Genomic DNA, 24,558 nt, shown 5'->3' on the forward strand with positions numbered 1-24,558 from the left:
AAGTAGCTGCTTTTTTAAAGGGAGAGAGACCACGCCCCAATGGGCTGGTATCTCAGCGGCTATAGGCTGGAGGAGCGGAAGGACCTCCCGCAACAAATATCCATATTTTTTTTTTTTTTTTTTTTTTTGCTAAGACTTTAAATGAAATCTTTTCATTTATTTGACCTTGTTCTTGGAGCATAGTTATAACAACTACTTAAAGAAATATGAAGCCAGGTGTGGTTTCGCACACCTTTAATCCCAGCACTCAGTAGGCAGAGGCAAGCAGATCTTCGTAAGTTTGAGGCCAGTCTGATCTACACAGAGAGTTCCAGGTCATCCAGGGACACATAGAAAGACCCTGTCTCAAAAAAAGAAAAGCTAAAGTCCGGTAAAGACAGCACGTTTGTCTTTTCAGTATCTGTTTCTCACGCTGCAGTTTCCTCGGTTGTCCACAGCCCTGTCAGGTCTCCTCTGTCGTCCATAGTTCACTCTGGTCCTGCTCAGGTCTCCTCAGTTGGCCATTTCTGTTGCTGTGACAAATCCCTGACAGAAGGCAGCAGAGAGGAGGAAAGGGTTTATTTGGTGTCACTTCCAGGTCACAGAACATTGTTGAGGGTAGGGACTCAAGCTGTGAGTCACATGCGTCATCCTGCCGTCAGGAGCAGAGAGAATAAGCATCCTGCTCCATGCTTTGCGCCCTCTGCTCTTACACAGTCCAGGCCCTAACCTAGGGACTGGCAAAACCCACGCAGTTAGGGAAAAGGCAGACTTGTGTTATCCTCATGACAAGCTAGCTATGTGAGAGCCTACTGTCTCCTTCACTCCTCTGCTCCTTGCTTACGGAATCAGGCTCATACAAAGTCACCGCCTCTTCCTTCTGTCGGCCTCAGTGCTCATCTCTCAGCCTTATTTAGGAAGGGCCCTCAGCAATTGCCAAGGAGGTGTGTGGCCATTTTAACCCATGTCCTGGCTTCCTTCTTGCTGTGTGGAGAGAGAGGAGTCTCCAGATTTCTCTTAAACATTTTCCACATGGCTTTTATTTGCTTTTCTGAGACAGAATTGCACTCTGTAGCTCAGGCTGGCTTCAAAGTGCAATCCCCCTGCCTCTGTGTCCCCGGTACTGGGGACTGCAGGACGTACCACTTCAGCTGGCTTTTTGATTAATTTAATATTGGACATCAAAGGCCTGGATGGAGTCTTAAGACCACGCAGAGGCATTATCTCAGCTTCATCTGTCTGGGTCCTCCATAGGTCTGCTAATGGCCAGTCTGCAGAAAGGGCCTCAGTCGCTTATGCTTCCTGAGCATATTCTAGATGAGCCCCACAGAGAGAGAAGGAAATGCAACATGCTCGGTTAGGCGGTGGTAGTGGATACCCTAAACCATTTTTAAAAATGTGTATGAGTGTTTTGCCTGCATGCACACCTGCGCATCATGTGCGTGCAGGACCTGCTGAGGCCAGAAGAGGACATCTGATCCCTGGATGGAGTGACAGGCAGATGTGAGCTGTCATGTGGGTGCTGGAAATTGAATCAGGTTCTCTAGAAGAGCGAGTGCTCTTAACTGCTGAGCCATCTGTCCATCCCCCTAAGGCAGATCTTAACTGTGTGTTCGTATGTGCATGTGTATTTCAAGGCATTGAGTTCCTTTATTCCTGACTCTTATTTCTCTGTTAACCCAGACTGTAGACAAAGGTGTGGATACGCAGATGGAAGGGGAACATAGCCGCCCTTCCATGGATATATTCAAGGCCATCTTTGCCAGTTCTTCAGATGAACAGTCTTCATCCTCAGAGGAGGAGCCAGACGACAGTGAAGACAATCAAGAGCACACCGAGGTGGCCAGCTTTAAAAGTTCCCAGGAGGCTGCTGCTGGGGAGACCCCTGTGACGCATGGTACGGTCACCTCCCTGACTGGGGCACTGAGAGATTGAGGTGCAGTCTTGTTTGTGTGTGGTGAGACAGGCTGGTAGGAAGCCCCGTCTGGCCTTAAACCTTCTGAGTCCAGGCTGGGACCTCTGATCTCCTTTCTCCGCCTCCAGGTCCTAGGACTACAGGTTTGTACCACATTTGGCTTTGCAGCCTGAAACCAGGACAATTGACAGTTAGTAATCATTGATACCTCATAATACACATGTGTGTGCACACACAGATACTGTGTGCATTTGCATCTGTGTGCATATGTGTGCGTGTGTTAATGTATACAGGTGTGCCTGTGTGCGTGCATGCACACTGGGGCCAGAGATCAGCCATAAGTGTGCTTCCTGAGCCTTGCTTTTTGGGTGTCATGCTTCCATAAACAACTACTTTGCTTTTTGAGATTAGGTCTCATGGGTACCTGGGGCTCACCGGTTATCAAGCCCCAAGATCCTAGCTCTGAAATTACAAATGTATGCCATCGCACTGGACTTTTTATGTGGGTTCTGGGCTCATGCTTGGGTGGCAATCATTTTGGGGACTGAGCCTTCTCTCCAGCATCCCTCCATCTCCATCCCTCTCATCATTATATTTTAATTTGCATGAGCAGAGTCTTGGGCACTGGCTCTTTTTAAAATCAGTTCACATTGCTGATGTATGCTTTCAAGATAGTTGTGTTTGACATTGTTGTTTTCCCAACTTAGCCTAGGGCTACGTAAGATTGCCTCAAGAAAAAAAAAGATCTGGAGTTCATGTCCCTAGCTACAGTGGCTTCCTGTGGACAACCTGCCACACTCTTGGTTCTGTGTGGCCTAGTATGCTGACCTCCCAGCTCCAGTGTCCACAGGCAGAGGTGGCCTCCACTGTCCATCACTGTGTGCTCCACACTGGCTGCTTCAGCAGAGCAAACAAAGTGCAGTGTCCAGTAGCAAAGGCGCCAAGACTCAAATGCATTAGTGCTGGCAGGGATGAAACTAATACACTGCTCTTCCTCAGCTGCTGAGCCAGAGCCCTGTGCACCCACAGTGCCCTTCCCCATCCAGAAGGTACAGATGGATGAGCGTGAAGAGTTCGGACCGCGGCTGCCTCCCGTCTTCTGCCCCAGTGAGTCCAGGCCCCATGTGACACCCCTCCAGCGCCAATAATGTCCCCCCACCCGTCCCTCTGACTCCACACCAAGTGTTCACATGTGTTTCCGATTACAGTCACCATGGACACTCAGTGCCCCCATCAAGTGTCCGAGCCATGGTTGTTTATGTGCCCAGAACCAACATAAAAAGTCCAAAGTATCAAAGCTCAACATGCCTTTTCTTCTCAGCCTTGAGATGTTGGAAGCATCTTAAGTGTTGTCATTTTACAGGGCTGATATGATGCTATAACCCAAGCACTTGGGACACTGAGGAAGGAGGATCACAAGTTGGAAGCTAGTTAGCCCCTGCCTTAAAAATAAAAAAAATCACTTTTGGAAAGGAAGAGTCAGTTGTGGTGATGTACACACCTTTACTTCCAGCACTCAGGAGGCAGAGGCAGGTGGATCTCTGTGAGTTCAAGGCCAGCCTGGTCTACAGAGCAAGTACCAAGACAGCCAGGGCTACAAGTGAGACCTTGTCTCAAAAACAAACAAACAAACAAATCCAGAAAGGATGATGGATGGGGCACTGTGGACAGAAGAGTATTTCTGGTTCTGTTGGACTTTGGCTAACAGAGCAAATAAAATCAACCTGTTTATTCGGCTGTAGGCAAGGCCAGCCCTCCTCCCCAGCGTCTTCAGCAGCTTCTGTGCAGGGGCCACATGCTAACATCCATGTGAAAATGTTCAGACGGGTTTCTGCCGTGGCTCTGAAGGCCAGGCTAGCAAGTAGGATAGCGTGGCCCACTTAGATAAGTGGCCCATGATTCCACTGCCCACCATGAAGCTTCCTGTGGTATTCCCACCTAGATACTGGCGCGACTGTCGACCCCAACTTTCAAAGAATGCCAGCAGGCATGTTTCTCTTGGCTTTGGTCCACGGATCTTTGGTCCAGGTTGATGTTAGTACTTGCTGACTGGAGTGCTCTGTGGCTTGTTGAGGCACATTTCCCAGAATGCCCTCGCCATCCATTATACAGTGAATAATAACTTGGTCCATGGGTAACTTTGGGGATAGGATTTTCAAAAGGTAGGATTAAAAAAAAAAACCCTGGGGAGGTAAAATTTTGAAATATCTGACTGACAGTGTGGATGGAAAACTGCAGAGCCTTTTAATGGTAATCTTCACGTTTTCCCTGCTGCTCACGTGTTCGTTACACCCCCAGATACTCGTCAGAAACTTGAGACACCTCAGAAAGAGAAACCTAAGAAGAGCAAAGAAAAACACAAGACCAAGAAAGAGCACAGACGAAAGAAAGAGAAGGTGAGTGCCTCCCTCCCGAGAGCGCAGAGACGTGTGGGAGTGTCCTGAGCTGCCCAGAGCAGCTCCTGGCCCAGGAGGGACATGGCTCCCTGGTGCCTTGACAGACTTGTTCACATCCAGGGCTAACTCTTTATTTTTTTCCGAAACCTTATTTTTTTGTTTTAGAGCAGAAAATGATAAATACTAAACACTAAAAAGTGGATGGATGGATATAGAGAGATAGATATGTAGGTAGGTAGAGATGCCCAGTGGTAAGCATACCAGCTGCCTGTGCAGAGGACCAAAGTTTGTGTTCTGGCACCCTCAGGATGGCTCACAACTATAGCTCCAGTTCCAGGGGATCTGATGCCCTCCTCTGGCCTCTGCTGGTACGACATGCATGTGGTGTACCAACATATATACAGGCAGAAGATCCATATACGTAAAAATAAAGAAAGTTAAGAAAGGATTTGAGGTACTTTTATATATAATAACACTGCTCCCAGCCACCTCATTGTTACTAAGGACTGAGCTCTTGGTCCTTAGTGGTCATTTGAAGGGAAGGAAACTTGAGAAGAAGGAAGGGCAATGGAGTCCACTGTCACATCCCCTCTCTTGTCATCCATGTGCTCTTTATGGCTCATAACCTACAGTCTGGTTGGTGCATGGCGGGTACCTGTGCGGCCCAGTCCAGAGTACAGTCAGTGAGAAGCCGCACCACACGGAGTGAAAATTCACACAGTGTTGGAAACCAAACCCATGTGTTCTTACCCCTGCTCTTCAGTGACCACCTCCTTCTCTCTCTGCCTTGCCCAGTGCTCGTCCAATCACCGAGTCAGGTGATAGGAGGATGGAGGTGGAGTCACAAGGATCCCGCCTGCATCTGTGTGATTCTGCTGTGTCCTTTGTGGACGTGTTGGGGAGACCAGCAAGTGCACAGTTTAATGTGTCACAGCTGTTAGTGTCTGACTGTCACCATTAGGACAAAGTGCACTCCAAAGGAGAAGTTTAATTTTTTTTAAAGTTTTAAATAAAAAAAAGTTTTGTTTTCCAGCAACCAAACACATGCCTGGTATGGTTGTTGTTTTTCTCTTTCTTTTCAGCCCAGACCATTTTATATGACAGAGTTCTACCTTTGAGCCCAGTTCCCAGCCCCTCTCAGGGGAATTCTAAGCCTTTAACTGCTGAGCTATGCTGCCAGCCCCTTACTGGTGGGTTCTAGGCAAATATTCTACACTAAACAATAACCCCAACCCCACTGGCAGCTCACCCCATGCTCCTAGGTTAGCGTGTGTCAAATGTGCATTGGAGGCCGGAGGTCAGCAAGCATCACGGCCATTCTACACCTTTTGTGTGTGTGCTGGAAGTGGATTTTTGGTTTTTTGTTTTTTAGACTGGGTTTTTTAATGTAGCCCTGGCTATTCTAGAATTCACTGTGTAGACCAGGCTGGCCTTGAACTCACAGAGCTCTACCTGCCTTTGTCTCCCAAGTGCTGGGATTAAAGGTACATGCCGGGATTAAAGGTACACTTCATCTTGCCCAGCCCCCTCCACCTATTTGAGATAGGGTCTCTCACTGAACCTGGAACCAGCCTCTGCTGGGGCAGTACGTGCCCGAGCTTGGTCAACAAGAACTTTGCCGTCTGAGCCACTCCCCGGCCCCTGCTCGCTCAGCTTCTTTATTTCCCTGCGTCATCCAGGGAAGCCCCTGTTTGTTTCTCTCACGTCTTAATCCGCGTTTGTATTTTCTTTTTTCCTAGAAAAAGAAACACAAGAAGCACAAGCACAAAAGTAAGCAAAGGAATAAGAAGTCGGAGAAAAGCAGCAGCAGCAGCTCCGAGGGCGGCAGCAGTGACAGCGGGAGTGATGAGGGGGCGGTGGCGGACCTGTGCCCCCAGGAGCTGCTGAGACGGTAGCCAGGGGAGGGCGGGGTGGTCGGAAAGCTCTCAGAGGCTTTGGCTTAGGGGTGGTGGCCCTCACCTGTCACCCCATCTTTTGGGAAGCTGAGTCAGGAGGATCTCAAGTTTGAGGACAATATGGGCCACATGGTGTGATATTGTGTCTCAAAACCTCAACGTGGGAGTGAAGTAGAAACAGAGAGAGAAGAAAATTCAGGCCAACAGAAAAAACTCCTGCCTCACATTACCCTCCTCTGTTGGTCTCCTGGTACCTCTTAAGACTTCTGTATGAACACACATGCACACACACAATCATACACACATACATGCAATCATGTACACACAATCACAAATAACTATGTACATATGATCAATCATACACACACAATCATATACATGCATTCAGATGCACACACATAATCATATAAACACACTCATATACTCACATGGGCACAGTCATATACACAGTCATACATGCAGTTATAAACACACATCATATACACATTGCTGTGCATGTTTAATATATGTATTTCAAGATTGATTTATTTTATGTATATAAACGTTTCCCTGCATGCAGTGCACCCAGGGGCCAGGAGCGGGTGTTGGATCCCTTGGAGCTAGACTTACAGTGGTTAGCTGCTATGCTGGCACCTCGACCTGGACCCAGGTCTTCTGCAAGAGAAGCCAGTGTTCCTAACCTCAGAGCCATCTCTCCAGCCCACCCCAGCCTCCTTTTCCAGACTATAGCTCTAATGACCTCCAGCCCAGTTCCCAAGAGAGGCCTATTCCCCTCTGAAAGCTCATGCATAGTCTCTTCAGTCCTGCCTTCCTGTCTGCATTCTGGTCTTCCACACTCCCACCAGACGGTCTATGAAGGTCTACTACAGCCTTCTAGGGTTTCCCCATCTTCCAGCTCCTAACACATTCCTCCCACAAACCAGTTCTAAAGACCTGTGAACCCCATGGTCAGGAGCCCCCTTGGCAGCTATTCTCTGTCTCTTTTCTATGCTGTGATAAAATAAGGGACAGAGAGCAAATTGAGGGGGCTTTTTGACCCACAGTCTGATGGTGTGGTCCATCGTGTGGGATGACCAGCTGATCACACTTGCCTGGATCTGGTAGCAGAGAGACGAAGGCTGGCACTCAGCCAGCTTCCTCCTCTATCCCTTTTTCTTCAATCTGGGACCCCAGCCCTTGGGATGTTGCCACCTACATCCAGGGTGAATCTTCCCAGCTAAATAACTCTGGGATTACCCTCACAGAAGGCTGAGGATGTGTCTCCTAGGTAATGCCAAATCCAGTCACGTTAACAATGCAAATTAACTACACACCCATTAGTTAGCTCCACTCACACCACGTCCTGCCCTCCTTGTTTGAGACAGATCTCACTCTCTAAGCTCAGCCAGCCTAGAATTCACTATGTCGCCCAGGTTGGCCTGAAAGCCATGGTGACTCTGCTTTTCCTTGTAGAATGCTGGGTTTGCAGATGTGAGCTCTGACATCTTCAGATGAGCAGGGCTGCCACGGACAGGACACTGCTGCGGGAGACTCACCCCTGCACAAGGGGTCACACAGGCAGAACACCCAAACACCCAGGCAGGTGGCTATGTGCTGCTTGACATGTAAAACTTCTGTAAAACCTAAGGGTGTGGTGGTGCCTGTATTCCCAGCACCTGAGAGGGGGAGGCAAGAGGATCAGGAGTTCAAAGTCATCCTGACCTGCATAGCAAGTTTGGGGTCAACCTGGGCTACAGGAGATCTTTTCTCAAAAAAAAAAAAAACCACAGAAAAACAAAACCAAGGAGACAAATACAAGGGACAGAGCCTGAGGGGCAGGGATGTGGTATGTGCTGTTGGTCTTCGGCCTTCCGATTGCTCTAGACACCCCTGTGCTTTCTTTTCAATCACTGTAACAAATACCCAAGGCAACAACTTGTAGTGAGAAAAGAAGCCTGGGCTCTCAGTTTTGGAGGGTCCAGCTGTTACTCAGATGTCCCTGTTGATTTGGACCTGAGATGAGACAGCAAACTGGAGCGGGAATGGGGAGCAGAGTGAAAAGGAAGAGGCTAGAGTCCCACTGCCTGCTTTAAGGGCAAAAGAGAGTCCTCCAATGACCCAGTGTTCCACCAGCCAACAGTGGGACTTACTTGTGGGTTCCAAAGATCAAGCTCAGGTCATGAGGCTTGGGGCAGGCGCCCTCACCTTTGGAACCATCTTGCCCGCCTTTTCCAAAATAGTATCTCAGCCAGGCCGTGGTGGAGCACACCATTAATCCCAGCATTCAGAAAGCAGAGGAAGGCAGATCTCTGAGTTTAGGCCAGCCTGGTCGTCTACAGAGTGAGTTCCAGGACAGCCAAGGCTACACAGAGAAACCCTGTCTCAAAAAACAATCAAACAAAAGAGATAGTATCTTATTATTTAGCCCAGGCTGGCCTGGATCAGCCTCCTCCATCAGTCCTCTGAGTGCTAGGATTATCAGTGGGCACAGCATGCCCAGCTCCTACTAAAGTTTAGTTTTATTTAAAGGAACCACATGCAATTTAGCTGTATGAGCTTTTCCCCTTGTGGTATTTACAGTGCTGAGGACTAGACCCAGGATCTTATGTACCTTAGTGCTGTACACTGCTCTAGCTCCTCAAGTCCTAATGGGATTATGTTATATAAGCTCTCAGTGGCTAGTTTAGGAGATGCTTCTGTGTTATCTAGGCAATGGTGGCTGGTTGGTCCTTGACTCTGTAGTGTTCCTTTATGTAAATGAAAAATAGAGTGTTGCCTGTTCTGTCCTTGGTTTTCTCTCTAGAGTGAAGCCCTGCTCTGTGTTGAGTCAAGGGGCCATGGACTTCCTTTGCTATCATCTCTTCCTTTTGTTCTTTCTTTTTGGGAGAAGGTCTTGCTATGTAGCCCATTTTGACCTCTAACTTTCGATCTTCTTGGCCCCTGAGTGCTGGGACTATAGGTGTGCACCACCATGCCCACCACCTACTTTCTTGTATTTTGAAGTTGAGGACTAAAGAGCTAGAGAGGCAGCTCACGGCTCTGCTCTTACAGAGGATCCTAGTCTTGTTCCCAGAACCCAGAGCAAGCAGCTCATTGCTGCCTGTAACTCCAGTTCTAGGGGAGCTGATGCCCTCCTCCGGACTCTGAGTACCTGCACTCACGTGCACGCACACACACACACACACACAAAACACGCACACACGCATGCATACACACACACACATAGACATATAATGTAAAAATGATAATAAATCTGAACAAGTAAACTAGGATTAAAGCCAGCCGTGGTGATTCATACTTGCAATCTCAGCACTTGGGAGCTGAGACAGGAGGATTTCTGTGCATGTGGGGCTAGCCTGGGCTCTAGTCTAAGCCTGTATTAAGGGTTGGGGTGTGGCACAGTAGTGTTTCATCCCCTCTGTCTCTCCTGTTTTCTTCTGCAGACTGAAGAATCTCCCGCTAAGGAGGCAGTAATGGAGTCCTGCCCTGGCCCGCCTCAGCCTGGAATCGCCTCCATGCTGAAGTCCCTTGATTTCCCAGCTCACACATTGTACAGAATGTATTTATATGTAAATCTTGCTGTAAAATAAGTTTTTAAACTTTGACATTTCACAGGCTGCCCTGAAAGGTTGCAGAAATTGATTCCTATTTTTAACTTCAGTCCCTGTTGTGGGGCGAGAAGACTGAACAGTTTAATTAAAGTGGCTTTTTTTCTATGTGCTTCTTGATTTCTCTTGGGATTTCCTGGAGGTCCTAAAAAGGAGAGGAGTGTGAAGGCTTTTCCTCTGGTTTCAGTGTGAAAATGACTGAGTCCACTGAGGGCAGCTGGGTCTCGGAAGAGGAGGGGTGGAGGAGGAGCTCACCATCCTTGGCGTGGGCCCCTCCGGTGGGCAGTGCCTGGAGCCCAGTGGGCAGATGGAGCAGGCCAGTATGCCTGGTCCTGCTGGGGAGGCGTGGGTGGTAGAACTTCCCTGAACCAGGCTCCGATTTTATCCCAGCACCTTGGGTGTGTGTGTGTGTGTGGGGGAAACCAACATTCAGAGGACTTTACACAATCAAACAGAACAACTTCAAAAGAAGCGAGAAAAATCCATGCTTTGTTTAACCACGTGAGAATTCTCTCTCTCTCTCTCTCTCTCTCTCTCTCTCTCTCTCTCTCTCTCTCTCTCTCATTCTGCCTGTAGTTGTCATTGGAATTGTAATGAATCTTTCCCTTGTAAACACCCCAATGGTGTAACCCTGTCCCCAGAAGCTGTGTCCTGTTCCATGCAGGTCATTCTATCATAGCTTATGGACCATTTGCTAGTCACTACCAGACACAAAGTGGGTGTGTTGTGGGTTCCTACACAGGCGAAGGACAGAGATTGACCTGCGACTGGAAGCCAGGCTCCAGGAGGGCTCAAGGGTAAGGTCCCTGGTTTTGACCTTCAGTCTCCTTCCTCATGTGACCAGAGATCATTTTTAGGGGTACTCTGCATTGGGAGGCATCTTCTATTCCTGCCCCTCGTCCCCACTTACCTCCTGGCTTTCCCTCCTTTCTCTCTATCGAGATTGGGTCTTGCTATGTAGCCCAGGCTAGCCTGGAAAGGAGCAGTCCTGCCTGAGTCAGGAACGGGGCAGGTAAATGGCAGAACCCGATACAGCACGTGAATCCGAAGGGCTCACTCAGTGCGAGTGTGAGCACGCGGTGCCACCGTTCCTCGCTGTGCCTGTGACCGGCTCCAAGATGGCCTCACCACCAGCCCCCCGGAAAACCTCGGGGGACGCCAGGAAAGGTTCTGCAGATAACTGGAAGGGTTCAGCAGAAACTAGAAAGGGTTCTAGAGACAGGAAGAAATCTATTGAGTTGAAAAAAGACCCTGAAGAGGCCCAGAAGGGTCCTGGAGAGGCCCAGAAGGATTCTGGCGAGGCCAGGAGTTCTCCACGGGGGGGATACACGGGGTCCAAGAAGTGGAGTTTTGGCGAGGACAGGAGGGGTTCAGTGGATAGCAGGAGGGTTTCGGTCGATAGCAGGAAGGGCTCTAACGAGAACAGGCGGGGTTCCAGTGAGGACAGGAGGGGTTCAGTGGATAGCAGGAGGGTTTCGGTCGATAGCAGGAGGGGCTCTAACGAGAACAGGCGGGGTTCCGGTGAGGACAGGAGGGGTTCAAGCGAGGACAGGGACAGCTTGTCTATCCCTGCCAGTGTGCGACCCAGCAGGTTGCCATGGGCCACTCTGATGAGAGCCTTGGGTCGCTTCAAGCTGTCACTCCCGGATATCCGTCGGGACTATATGCTGGCCTCTCGCGACCCCCTGGCTGTGGACAAGGAACTTGGGCCACGTGTGAAGTACCACAAGGTGGTGAGGAGGTTCTGGGGCAACCACCAGCCTCTCGCCAAGGTCAGAACCACCCGCCAAGGTCAGAGGACCCAGATGACCTTCCCACCACCTGAGTGCCCCTGGGTCCACTCTGCACCCTCCCACTGCCAGCCTCTGTGGAGGGCAGAGGTGCAGCACCCCTGAGGGTGTACGTGCCACATGCCACTTGCTCCCTCTGGTAGTGAAACCTGGGGACTCCTGGAGGCTTCTGGTAGCCAGTGTCTCACCCTACATTCCCAGCCCTATGTACCGCTTCACGTCCCAGAGGCCCCTTCAACTCTGGTGACTTCATCCATCCCCACCTTCCTAGAAGCAGAGAACAAAGCCTTTTGTCTCCTTCCCTCCATTTGTTTGTGCTCTGTCAACTCAGCACTCCGAATCCCAGCACATGGGTACCCCACGATTCTTAGCTATGAGAGGAACAGGGTAAGGGGTGGGCTGTTTTCATCTTACTCCCCCTATCTTTGCTTTTCATCTTTATTGTTATAATTTTTAAATCATACAGTCCCACTGAGCAAGGCATACATTGAAAAAAATGTCTTTTTTTAAAAAAAACATTTTCACATTGTATGTATAACAGTCACAGCTTTGGAACATTGTTATAAAAATTTATGTTATGTGTATGAGTGTTTACCTGCAGATATGTGTGTGCTCCATGTGTGTCAGTGCCTGCAGACGCCAGAAAAGGGTGTTATAGACAATTATAGACTCTAGAATGGGAGTTATAGATAGTTGTGAGTTTTCATGTGGGTGCTGGGAATTGAACCTGGGTCCTCTGCAAGAGCAGCCAGTGCTGTTAACAATGAGCCATTTTTCCAGCCCCCACATGTTTAACTTAAAAAAAAAGATTTGTCTCTATGTCTACATGTGTGTCTGTATGAATGCATGCCATGTGACTACATACCTGACAAAACCTGAAATTCTAGTTGTGAACCACTTGATGCAGGTGCTGGGAACTGAATTTGGGTCCTCTGCAAGAGCAAGAAGCACTCTTTGTTTTGGTTTTCTCAAGACGGTTTCTGTAGGTGGAGTTTTCCTGTCCCAGGAATGGCTTCCAAATTAACACACAGAGGCTTAATATTATGTTTAAATGCTTGGCCAATAGCTCAGGCTTAATACTAGCTAACTCTTACTCTTAAATTAACTCATGTTTCTTATCTATGCTTTACCATGTGGCTCATGGCTTGTTACCTCATTTTCTATATGTCCTGCTCCCTCAGGCCCGCTGGCATCTCTTGATTCTGTCCTTCCTTCTCCCAGAGTCCTCTGTGTCTGACTGTCCCACCTATACTTTCTGTCTGACTACTAGCCTGTCAGCTTTTTATTAACCAATGAGAGTAATACATATTCACAGTGTACAGAAGGATTATTCCACAGCATTTCCTCCTTTTTGTCTAATTAAAAAAGTTTTTTTTAACATAGTAAAGCTATGTATATAACAGAACAGTTATTAAGTAAGAATTACAGTTACAAGTTATCTCAGTCGATAGAGCATGAGACTCTTAATCTCACGGTCATGGGTTCAAGCCCCACATTGGGCACCAGTGAAGTGATATTCTAATTATTCTAACTATTTTTTTATCAATAAAAATTTGGAAGTCAGATATTGGGGTAGGAGCCTGAAAGATCAGAGAGCAGAGAAGCCACCAGCCTTCCCTACCTACTCCGTTCCTTCCTCCAAACAGAGAGCCTTATCCCCTTTCAGCCTGCCTTACTACTTCTAACCTCAGTTTTTCAAAACTTCTATGGTTAATTTTGGTCAGCTAGTGGCTAGCTCCACCCTCTGACTCCAAGGAACCTTTATTGTCAGAACACAATCAAAATACCACACAACAGGTATCACTGTGCATCCCTGGCTGTCCTGGAACTCACTGTGTGGAGCAGGTTAGCCTCCAAATCGCAGAGATCTGCCTGCCGCTGCCTCTCTAGTGCTGAGTTTAAAGACCTATGCCACCGTGCCTGGCACAAGAAGCCCTCTTAACTGTTGAGATGTCTCTCTGGTCCCCATGTGTAACTTTCTAAAGAACTGTTCAACTGTTTTCTGAAGCGGCTACCCATTTTCACATCCCTACCACAGCAATGTGTGTGGCTCTAATTTGTCCACAAACTTGCCGACATTTATTAAGCAATCATAATGCACATGACATGCCATCACTCTAGGGCTCGTGTTTGCATTTCCTGGTTGACTACTGATGCTGACAGTCTCGCCAATCCCTGGGATGTCTTTGGAGAAACATCTGTTCAGGTCCTCAGCTCACTTGGTCTATCTGCCTGCCATGCTCAAGACGCCGTGTTCAAGCCTCAGCGTGTCATATGACAGGCACGTGGTACATGGCAGTAATCTCTGCACTCAGGAGGTCGAGGCAGGAAGGTCCAAAGTTGAAGGTTGCGTGTGCAAGACGGTGCAGCAGGTAAAGGCTACCGAGCCTGTTGGCCTGAGTTCAATCCCCAGCCCCACATGATGGGAGGAGAGAATCAGGCCGGTCACTTGTGCTCTGATGACTGCATGTGTACCCTTGCACGGTGCTCCCTCACGCATACTAAATAAATGTAATAAATAGAAGAAGGGAATTCAAGGTTACCATTGACTGGGTAGCGAGTCCAGGGCTAGCTTGGGCTACATGAGACATCTCAATTCAAAAAGAAAGAAAGGAAGGAAGGAAACTGGGGCTGTGGGGATGACTCAGTAGTTCAAGTGCTTGGAGTGCAAACAAGAGGGCTGGAGTTCCAGACCTCTCGTGAACCCTGAGAGCGTGTGGTAGCCCAACTGCAATCTCAGTCTCAGCACACCTAGATCAAGCTGGCTAGCCACACTAACCCTTCCTGGAAGCTTTGTGTTTGGTGGAAGATCTTTGACTGAGAGACCTCACCTCAAAAAATAGGGTAGAAGGGGCTGGAGTGATGGCTCAGAGGTTAAGAGCACTGACTGCTCTCCCAGAGGTCCTGAGTTCAATTCCCAGCAATCACATGGTGGCTCACAGCCATCTGTAATGAGATCTGGTACTGTCTCCTGGCCTGCAAGCATACATACAGACAGAACACTATATAGATAATAAATAAATAAATAAATCTTTTAAAAAAAATAGGGTAGAAGATTTCCTGATTATCAGCGGGAGTCTCCACACGTACACACACACAGTGTACCTCCACATGGGTGAATTTGTATATACGCTAGTGCACCACACACACACACACACACACACACACACACACACACACACACACAAAGAAGAAAATAATACAATTAGAATTTGTTTGTTCTTAATCATCGAGTTCTGAGTCCTTTAGCATTTTAAACTCAGGCTCCATAGCAAATATTTAACTTCTTGATGGGATCCTTTGTAGCACATGTGTTCTTAATTGAATTGAATTGAATTGAATTCATCTATCTTTTTGAGATAGGGTCTCAGGTACTTTCGTTTCTGATGTAGAGTTTTAAGACTTGCCACCTCCCTGTTGTTGCTCCCTGTGCCGAGAACACAGGCACAAATGTTTTCCGTTGTGGTGATGTCAGCTCATCTATTTTTGTTGTTGTCACTTGCACTTTTGGTGTCAGATCTAAGAGGCCACCCCTAAGGCAAGAGTGTGAACATTTACACCTTGGCTCTCTTCCAAGAGCTTCGGAGTTTCAATATGTGGCATTTAAGCCTTTGGTCCAGTTTGATCTTATTTCTGTGCGTGGTGTGAGGTATGTATCCGACTGGTTTTCTTATGTGTAAGTAACCAGTTTTCCTAGCCAAAAAAAAAAAAAATGTGCTTAAAAGGTTTATTCTCTCCTCTTTGTGTGTGTGTGTGCCATGCATGATAACATATATGTGTTCGTGTGTGTGTGCATTCGTGCGTGTATGTGTGCGTGTATGTGTGCGTGTGTGTGTGCGCGTGTGCGTGTATAGGCCAGAGATCAACCTCAAGTATCACTCCTCACACCTCATCCGCCTGGGATGTTTTTGTTGTTATTTATTTATTTATTTATTTACTTATCATTAGCGTGTGGAGGAGGGGTGTGCACATATGAATGACAAAGGACACTTTTGGGGGACTAGGTTCTCTCTTTCCACCGTCTGGGTACTGGTGACTGGGCTCAGGATGGGATCAGTTCTGCCCACTGAGCTGCTCAGCAGTCGCTACCTGGGTGTTTTCTGTTTGTTTTTTTGAGACAAGATTTCTAGCTGGACCTGGGGCTCACCGGCTCTCCAATTAGGCTAGGCTGGGTGACCAACGAGTCCCAGGGCTTCCCTGTCTGCCATCCATGCGTCTTTGTCTTTTTCAAAGACTGTTTTGGTAGTTGAGATCGTTCTCCCCATTTATTTGTTTATTTGTGTGTGTATGTGTGTGTGTGTGTGTATGTGTATGTGTGTGTATGTGTGTGTGTGTGTGGTGAGCTACATGGCTTCTCTCTCTCCACCCTTCTTTCTCCCAGCATTCAGCTTAGCCTTCCCCACCTACCTAAGTTCTGCCCTATCAGCAGGCCCAAAGCAGCTTCTTTATTCATTAGCCAATAAAAGCAGCACATAGACAGAAGGACCTCCCTCCCATACCAGGCTTCCACACATTTTTTTCCAGGTCACGTGTTTAGAAGCACTGTTGGTTTTTTTTTTACATATCTTCCTTGAGTCCTGCAACACTGCTGAACTGGCTGTATCCATCCTTGTGTTTAGATTCCGTATAAAATTCTGAGCGGGCACGACCACACCGTGAGCTCCTGCCACTTCTGCATGGATGACACAAGGCTCCTCAGCAGCTCCTATGACTGCTCGGTCAAGCTGTGGGTAGGTGGCCGGGTGACAACGGGCTTTCCCACCGCGAACATTTCTCATATGCTCGGGCGCCTCTCCGGAGAATTCTCCAGCACCGAGCCCCCTGACTAAGGCCCCCAGGTTTTCCAAGGCTTAGGTGCAACATAGAGGAGCCCACCCCAGTGTCAAGTCCTCAGAAAGAGCTTAATGCAGGGACAGGCAGCCCGTGGCTTCTGGACGCAGTAGGGGAGGGGGTGGAGACTGTAAGACTGACTGACAGCCCCCAGCTTTGGCAAGGGGTCCTGGTTGTTCTGGGCTCCGCTTGGGAGTCACTGATTTATGTTTTATTTTAGATGTATTTCTTGTATATGCGTGGGTATTTTGCCTATCACATGTGTGCAGTACCTACGGGGGCCAGAGGGGGCATTATATTTTCTCCTGGAACTGGAGTTGTGAGCCTCCATGTGGGTGCTGGGAATTGAACTTGGGTCCTCTGGAAGAGCAGCCAGTGCTTTTAACTGCTGAGCCATCTCTCCAGTCCCAAGTTGATTTTTTTTTTTGGAGGCAGGGTTTTGCTAATGTAACTCAGACTGGCTTTGAACTCATGGTCCTCCTGCCTCTCACACGCAGGAATTACAGACCTGTGGCATCCCACCCTTGGGTGGACTGTTACTTCTCTGGGTCTCCTTTGCATCCGGAAAGCTCAGTTTCAGTATGCTGATCTTGTATCCTATGGTCATGCTAAACTGTTGTTGTCTACCCTGTTTTCATTTCATTTTTATTTGTGTGTATGTGTGTCTGTATGCGTGCATGCCAAGTGCAGGCAGGTGTTCTCGCTGGCCAGAGAAGGCCCTGGGCTTTCTGGAATCAGAGCTAGAGGTGTTTGTGACCTGCCCAGCGTGGGTGTTGAGAATTGACCTTAGGTCCTCTGGAAGAACAGAAGGTGTTTTTAACCATGGAGTAATCTCTTCAGGGCCTTGGTATTTTAGGTCCTATATAAAATTCCTATGGGACTTAAGCCATTGCGAATTCCTGCTGCTTCTGTGATGTCCAGACCTTAGTGCTCACAGAGGACAGATGGGGTTTCAGGTCTGGGACCTGCCCAAGAGGGATGGATGAGGGAGGCAAGCGTGAGGTAATGAATGCCTGGACGAGCAGCAGCAGGCCAAGGGATAAAGGTGATGTTCAGGCAGGGCTACAGAGGGGCAGCCTCTAGACTGCTTCTGGGACTTCCTGTTTGTGCCCAAACTTGGCTGAAGGGGACTGTGGGGCTGGAGCCGTAGGGGAGGGTGTTCCCTTCTGGAGTTTGCTGTCTTCTGGTTTGAGTCGAGAAGAGGGCAGGGTGAAAGACTGTCAAGGCTGGTTCAGCTTCTGGGTTGAGTAACTGGACAGGTTAGATCCCCTGATCCTACTAATGACCGCGGAGGGATATCTTGTCATCTGTGGTTGCTAAGGCCCAGGCCGATCAGATCAGGGTTTGGGACTATTCTACATTAGCTCACACCCTGTATTGGGGACCCTGGGTGGTTTCTAGGACCTCCTGAGATCTTCTGAACTGCCCCAGGCTCAAAGGACCAGCTGTGTGCCGGGACAGTGCCAGGGCTTGCCTCGCTCACCTCCGACCCCATGGGCCCCCCACCCTCGCACCCTCTCTGCTGCAGACATCTTTGTCCTCAGAGCCCAGGGTGTCACCATTTGGAAGACTGCAGCTTTCTCCGGGTCCCTTAAAGCCTTTCCCAGCCCTCAGCAGCCAGCAGGGGTTCCCAAGGCAAGGGACAGGGGACTGTCACTGCGTACATTTCCTGTTCTCTTCGTCTGTTGACCCAGCAGAGGGATTCGTGGGGCTTCTGCACGTTTGGGCTGAAAGGGTCTTGTCTCTCCATCCGTGTGTAACTGCTTGACTTTTGTTTTTTGTTTTACATACACACACACACACACACACACACACACACATACTGTACATTTAAAGAACCGAGACCACCCAGAAATACTGACGATGATATAATAAATTTTGACTCCATCAATTTGTCACCACCACCCCCTCCCTGTTTTCCTGAGAGTTAATTACCTTTCCTCCCTCTCTCATTCAAAACCTGCCTAGTGTCGTGGGGGCTATAGCTCAGAGGTAGAGCATTTGTCTAACATGCACAAGGCCCCATCACGAAGAGAAAACAAGATTTAAAACTTACTAGAAAATTAACCAGAACCCGATCAGTATTTACCCTTCAAACTATCTCTCTTTGGAAGCTTGGCTTTTCCGACAGCCTAGTGGAAAGAGAGCCTATTGTAGCCCCGTCCGTGGCTGCTGTTCCAGCTTTTGACCACATGGGGGCACTATTGAATACTTAATCAGCTCAACCTCATAAGGCCTTGAAGCTTAGAATTCCTTGGGTTTTTGTTTTCCCCTAGAGAAACACACCAGTCAGGGAGACTAGATCCCAGGTGGTTAGTACTAACTCTTCTTCCCGAACCCAGGACACCAGCCTAAATGCCCTGCTCCGCTGAGTTCCATTTGGGGAACTCAGGGCGGTCCTTATCTTTCACTGAGTTTGGAAAAGGACCTATCGGGATTGCCTGAATGCAACCATGCACCCTGTGGCACGGGCGTGGGGGCTGGGTGTGTGCAGAGGGCCATTCATAGCAGTCCTGGGGCCACCTGGTTTGTAAAAGTCACCGATAAGCCAGCTTGTGAAAACTACCTTCCCGGAATTGGGGCGCTAATTACGCAGTGTCCGTGGGACTGGTCTCCCTTCCCCCATGCTCTCAAGTTCTGGGCTCTGGCACACACCTTTCTGGTAGACACCATTTCACAGGCGTTGCTGCAGGCTATTGCTGGAGAGGTCGGTCCCCAAGCTTGCCCGTGAGAAGACTGGTCCGGCATCCTCTGGACTTTGGCCCTGGAACCTTATTTTTTGCTGCTCTTCACTGTCACTGTTAGTGCAAGGGACTTGAGGGTTTTATTTGTGTGAATGTATGCGCGCCACGTGCATGCCTGGGCCTGCAGAGGCCAGAAGAGGGAGTCAAAGCCCTGGAACTGGAGTTACAGATAACAGTGGGGCTGGGAACTGACCTGGGTCCTCTGGGCAGGAGTGCTTGAAACCACTGAGCCATGTCTCCAGTCCTACGTAAATCTTTACTTTAAAAAAGTTTTACATTGTGTGTGTGTGTGTGTGTGTGTGTGTGTGTGTGTGTGTGTGCAAGTGTGAGTGTGTCAAGCATGTGTATGTTAAGTTGGACACAAATTTCTGGAGTGGGTGCTCTCCTTTCAGCACGTGGGTCCCATGGACTGAACAGGTCTTCAGGCTTGGTGGCAAATGCCGTTACCCTCCGAGCCATCTCACGGGCCCATATACTTACATGTCTTTAATCACAAATCTGATTATTATTTCCTTAGGAGGGACCTTCGGAGTAGAATTACTGGGTCAAAGGGCATGGAATTATATGTAAAATTCTTGAGGGTACTGACAGTGTAGAGCCTCTTTGGCCAGTACAAAATGAGAAAATGATCACAAGTCGACTCCCAGCATGGCCAGGGTCCATCAGTGCCTGTGGAACTGTGTGTGTGTGTGGGGGGGTATTTATTGAGGATACTGTGGGTGATGGAGTGTCCCTCACACTTGGGATGTGGGAAAGCTCCAGAGTTTTGCTACAGGCTAGCTAGGAACTCCGGCTGAGCCAAGTTCATGACTTTCACACCTGAGCCTTGACCCTGTCTCTCCTCTCTCCCCCGACTCACTGGAGGACTCTGAGGACGGAACGGTGATGTGGGACTTTCAGCCACGCCCCAAGGCTCCTGTTTTAGAATGCAGTATCACGGCTGACAACAGAAGGTGACATCCGGTCTCTTTTACACTGGTAGGGAAAAGTGAGAGTCAGCGGGCAGGCCAAGGTACCTGCGGAGCAGGGACAGCTTTCTGTTTGTTTGTTTAAGCAAATACACCAACCACGTTTCCAGGTGTGGGCCTCAGTGTTTCCGTGGGTCTCTGAACAACAAGTGGGTGGAACAAGGTAGCAATGTTATGGAATACTTACTGTAGTTAAGTACCCAGGCTTCCTTTTCTTTCCTTCCTTTTTCTCCTTCCGCTCCTCCCCCTTCTCCCCCTGCCCCCCTCGTGCTCTTCTTTTCCCTTCTCCTCATTCTCCCTCTCCTCCTCAACCCCTTCTTCTGCTTCTTTGAGACAGGGTCTCCTCACTCTACAGAACAGCCAAGCCTGAAACTCACTATGTAACCCAGCCTGCCTCAAACTTGGAGCAGTCCTCCTGCCTCAGCCCCTCCAGGTGCTGGGATGACAGGCATGGCCCATGAAACTTTGCTTGCCTTTCCCTCACAAAAGGGTCTTTTCTATGGTCACACGAAGCCTGTGGCGGCTACACCAGAGCTCCTTGGTCTAGCCTGGGCCCTTGTCTTAGTCAGAATCACTATTGCTGTGATGAGACACTATGACCAAAAAGCAAGTTGGGGAGGGGAGGGTTTATTGGGTTTACACATTACAACCTGTCATTGAAGGAGGTCGGGACAGGAACTCAAACAGGTCAGGAACCCGAGGCAGGAGCTGATGTAGAGGCCATGGCGGGGCGGGGTGGGGGTGGGGGAGCTGCTTACTGGCTTGCTCCTCATGGCTTGTTCAGCCTGCTTTCTTACAGCACCCAGGGATGGAACCACCTACAATGGGCTGGGTCCTACAACCCAAACTTATCAAGGTGTTTTCTCAGTTGAGGTTCCTCCTTTCAGATTACTCTAGCTTGTGACAAGTTGATATACAATTAGCCTTGTTTTTTTGGCTTGGATTTATTTATTTTTACTTTATGTGTATGCATGTTTTGCCTGCATGTATTTAAGTGCAGGTGGATGCCCACGCTGCCATCTGGGACAGCTCAGGGCTTGGGAGGCAGTGCACACACTTCGGGCTGGGTTTATTTTAGTTAATCCTTAAGTCCATTCACACAGATAAGAGACGGGCCTTTAACAAACGGGAGAATCGACTGTAAAGGGATTCACTGGGCTGGAGGGATGGCTCGGAACCTGCCAGGTGCCTCTCACAACCTGCTGGAACTCCAGCTCCAAGGGTCCCTGACTCCTCTGGCTTCTGCAGCCACCTGAACTCACGTGCACACGCCTGTACACAGACACACACCTACACGCAATTCTTTAGACAATGCATCTTAAAGGTTAGTGTGGCACATTCAGGCTTCATGGGGATCTTTTTCTTTTCCTGAGACGGGGTTTCTCTGTGTAGTCTTGGCTGTCCTGGAACTTGCTCTGTAGATCAGGCTAGCCTCGAACTCACAGAGTCCACCCGCCTCTGCCCCCTGAGTGCTGGGATTAAAGGCATGTGCTACCACCAGCCAGTTGGAGTTTTTTTTTGTTTTGTTTTTAGATTTATTTATAATGTATAGTGTTCTGCCTGCATGTACACCTGCACACCAGAAGAGGGCACCAGACCTTTGGTTGTGAGCCACCATGTGGTTGCTGCGAATTGAACTCAGGACCTCTGGAAGAGCAATCAGTGTTCTTAACCTCTGAGCTATCTCTTTAGCCCCCTGGAGACTTTTATAAGAGGAAAATCTTGGCCATATGCCATAGATTAGACAAAGGTATGCATACTAGTCAGAATTTTTGTCAGTGGGACAAATCCTGAGACAAAAAACCTTGAGAAAGAAAGGTTTGTTCAAGCCCATGGTTTTACAGGGGACACCACCATTTGACCAGAGGTAGAGTGTGAGGACCAGGGTGGCCTCACTTCACAGCAGGCTTGAAGCAGAGACACAGAACTAAGCCAAGGACAAGATCTGCCCTTCCAAAACATGACCCCAGTGGTCACTTCCTGTAAACCTGTCCCACACCCTAGTTCTCACCACCTCCCAATAATGCCGCCAAAATATCAATCCATCTGTGGATTAACCCTGAGTAAAGACGGACCCCCGGCCTCACCACCAGCTGGCCACCAGGCCTTCCACTCTTGGAAGGCAGCTCCTCCCACCAAAACCCAACGGGACATTTACATGCATGTCTCTGACTGTGTGAGAGAATTTCAGAACATAGCAAGCTGTCTGGGATAGCATCTTCCTGTACAAAGACATACGTGAGCAGACGGGGATCTGTGCGATCCTTACGAGCTGGAAAGATGACCTTAAAGGAAAATAGCAAATGGCAGGAGAAATTTTGTACCTATCCATATATTTTTTTTTTGTTTTAAAGGTTTGAGGGTACGTGTGTGTGTTGCCCGCGGTGTGTCCTGTGTGTGGTCCCTGTGGAGGTCAGAAGTGAGTGTTGGATCTCCAGTCAGATGCTGTGGGCCACCATGGAGGTGCTGGGAATTGAACCCAGGCCCTCTGGAAGAGCAGCCAGTGCTCTTACCAACTGAGCCATCTCTCCAGCCCCTAAAATGTTCTTTTTATAACCCTAAATATAGACGACTATCTTGGAGTGTCTGGAAGGTAAGGAAGATAATGGTGCCAGACTGTCTTTGGTGCTATTAGGTACCATTTTTCAGGAGGGATGCTCAAGTCCCCAGTGTAGTTTGCAAAGAAAGATCAATCGTGTTCCTAAATCATAAAAGGGGGAAAGAGCCCTCATAGGAACCACAGGCTCCAGTGATGCTCTTGTTAAGGTGAAATGTGTGTTCGATTTTTTCCAGGATCGTCGCATCATCGTATGATAAAAGCGTGAGGGTTTGGGACGTCGAGACGGGTCAGCTTCTGGTACGTATGCCCTGTCTCAGTGAGGGTGCCACAGTACCAGATCATGACTGGGCTTTGGGGGCTGTGGGCTAGACCTGGGATCGGGAACAATGACAGAAGCCCCAGCTTCCAGGAGGACATATTCTCATCTGCAGGGTTAGAGGATTCACTGACAGAAGGGTGGGTATTGGGCAAGAACGGCTTCCACCCCAGGCAGGTCAAGGGCTGCTCTCAGAATCGCAGGAAGACACCAAGAGTGGGTTGGCCATGGCACCCCAAGTTCCCCTGTGAGTCATTTGGAGCAGGAAGTGGGGCTGAGGCCACAGAGCAAAGGCTAGGCAGCTGATGTGCCAAAGCTTTAGGCTTTTTTTCCAGTCTCTTCTCTCTGTGTCACAGATGGGGCCACTACCCACCTCTCCCCAGTCCTCTCTCCTGTTCTCCACAGCCCTGGACTGTCTCAGGCCTGCTCAGGGGTCCTCTGGCACCTCCTATCCCACACCTCACTCCCCCTGCTTCTCTCTCAGTCAGTCTTCATCACCTCCCTCTCTCTCCAATTTTTTTTAAAAAAGACAACCTTTCTAGCCAGGCAGTGGTGGCGCACACCTTTAATCCCAGCACTCAGGAGTCAGAGGCAGGTGAACCTCTGTGAGTTCAAGACCAGCCTGGTCTACAGAGTGAGACCTTCTCTCCAAAACAGACACACAGGTTTCTACATGGGTGCAGTGGTGGTGTACGCCTATAATCCCAGCACTGGCAAGACAGAAGCAGGAGGAGCCCATCTTCAAGACTGGCCTGGGCTACATAGAAAAACTGAGTAATAGTGTATTGGAGGAAGGCCTCCCAGAACCAAAATAACCACACAGAAACTCTATTAATTAACACTCCTTGGCCCATTAGCTCTAGCTTTTTATTGGCTAGCTCTTAATTTAACCCATTTCTATTAATCTATGTATTAATAAGCTGTGGCTTACTGGCTAAAGTTCTGGTGACTGTCTCCGGCAGGGCTACATGGCTTCTCTCTGATTCTGCCCTTCTTTCTCCCAGCATTCAGTTTAGTCTTCCCCGCCTACCTAAGTTCTGCCCTATCAACAGGCCCAGAGCAGCTTCTTCATTAGTCAATGGTATTCACAGCATACCGAGGGGGATCCCACATCACTAGAGGACTGGAGAAATGGTACTTATGACTCTTTCAGAGGACCCAGATTTGGTTCTTAGCACCCACCCGGTGGCTCACAGCCTCCTGTAGCTCCAGTTCCAGGGGATGTGGCTCCCTCTTCTGAACTTCATGGGTACCGCACACACGTGGTGCACATGCATACATACAGGCAAACCACTCAAACACAAAAAATAAATAAATCTTAAGAGGGAGAAGGAGGAACAAAACCCTGAATATTCAACTTTTCCCCATTGTGAAAATTTAAGTATTACTCATGGACTAAACATCTTGGTGTGTCTTTTTCTGTACACATTTGCGCTTTTGTTTGTTTTTGACTTGCTATGCAGCCCAGGCTAGCCTAGAACTCTTGATCTTTCTGCCTCAGCCTTCGAGGGCTGGGATTCCAGCATGACCACCATGGCTGACTTCTGTCACCCTTTCTGATTTAATGCACAGGACTTA

At 48.8% G+C, this 24,558-nt stretch overlaps 2 protein-coding genes across 2 annotated transcripts in view; both read left to right on the plus strand.

The window, feature by feature from the left end:
* The window catches only part of Gpatch1 (G-patch domain containing 1), a 44,654-nt gene extending 34,790 nt beyond the window's left edge, over positions 1-9,864 (plus strand). Inside the window, exons 16-20 of the mRNA XM_005368420.3 lie at positions 1,663-1,876; positions 2,894-3,001; positions 4,193-4,290; positions 6,030-6,181; positions 9,608-9,864. Of these exons, the coding sequence (XP_005368477.1) occupies positions 1,663-1,876; positions 2,894-3,001; positions 4,193-4,290; positions 6,030-6,181; positions 9,608-9,638 (603 nt within the window). The 3' untranslated portion in view covers positions 9,639-9,864. The remainder of the gene's footprint in view (positions 1-1,662; positions 1,877-2,893; positions 3,002-4,192; positions 4,291-6,029; positions 6,182-9,607) is intronic.
* A 924-nt stretch (positions 9,865-10,788) lies between these two features.
* The window catches only part of Wdr88 (WD repeat domain 88), a 35,953-nt gene continuing 22,183 nt past the window's right edge, over positions 10,789-24,558 (plus strand). Inside the window, exons 1-4 of the mRNA XM_005368446.2 lie at positions 10,789-11,544; positions 16,182-16,292; positions 20,001-20,089; positions 22,898-22,961. Of these exons, the coding sequence (XP_005368503.1) occupies positions 10,789-11,544; positions 16,182-16,292; positions 20,001-20,089; positions 22,898-22,961 (1,020 nt within the window). The remainder of the gene's footprint in view (positions 11,545-16,181; positions 16,293-20,000; positions 20,090-22,897; positions 22,962-24,558) is intronic.

The sequence above is a fragment of the Microtus ochrogaster genome, unplaced genomic scaffold, assembly GCF_000317375.1.
Source record: "Microtus ochrogaster isolate Prairie Vole_2 unplaced genomic scaffold, MicOch1.0 UNK32, whole genome shotgun sequence".
In the NCBI taxonomy this organism is placed as follows: Eukaryota; Metazoa; Chordata; class Mammalia; order Rodentia; family Cricetidae; genus Microtus; species Microtus ochrogaster.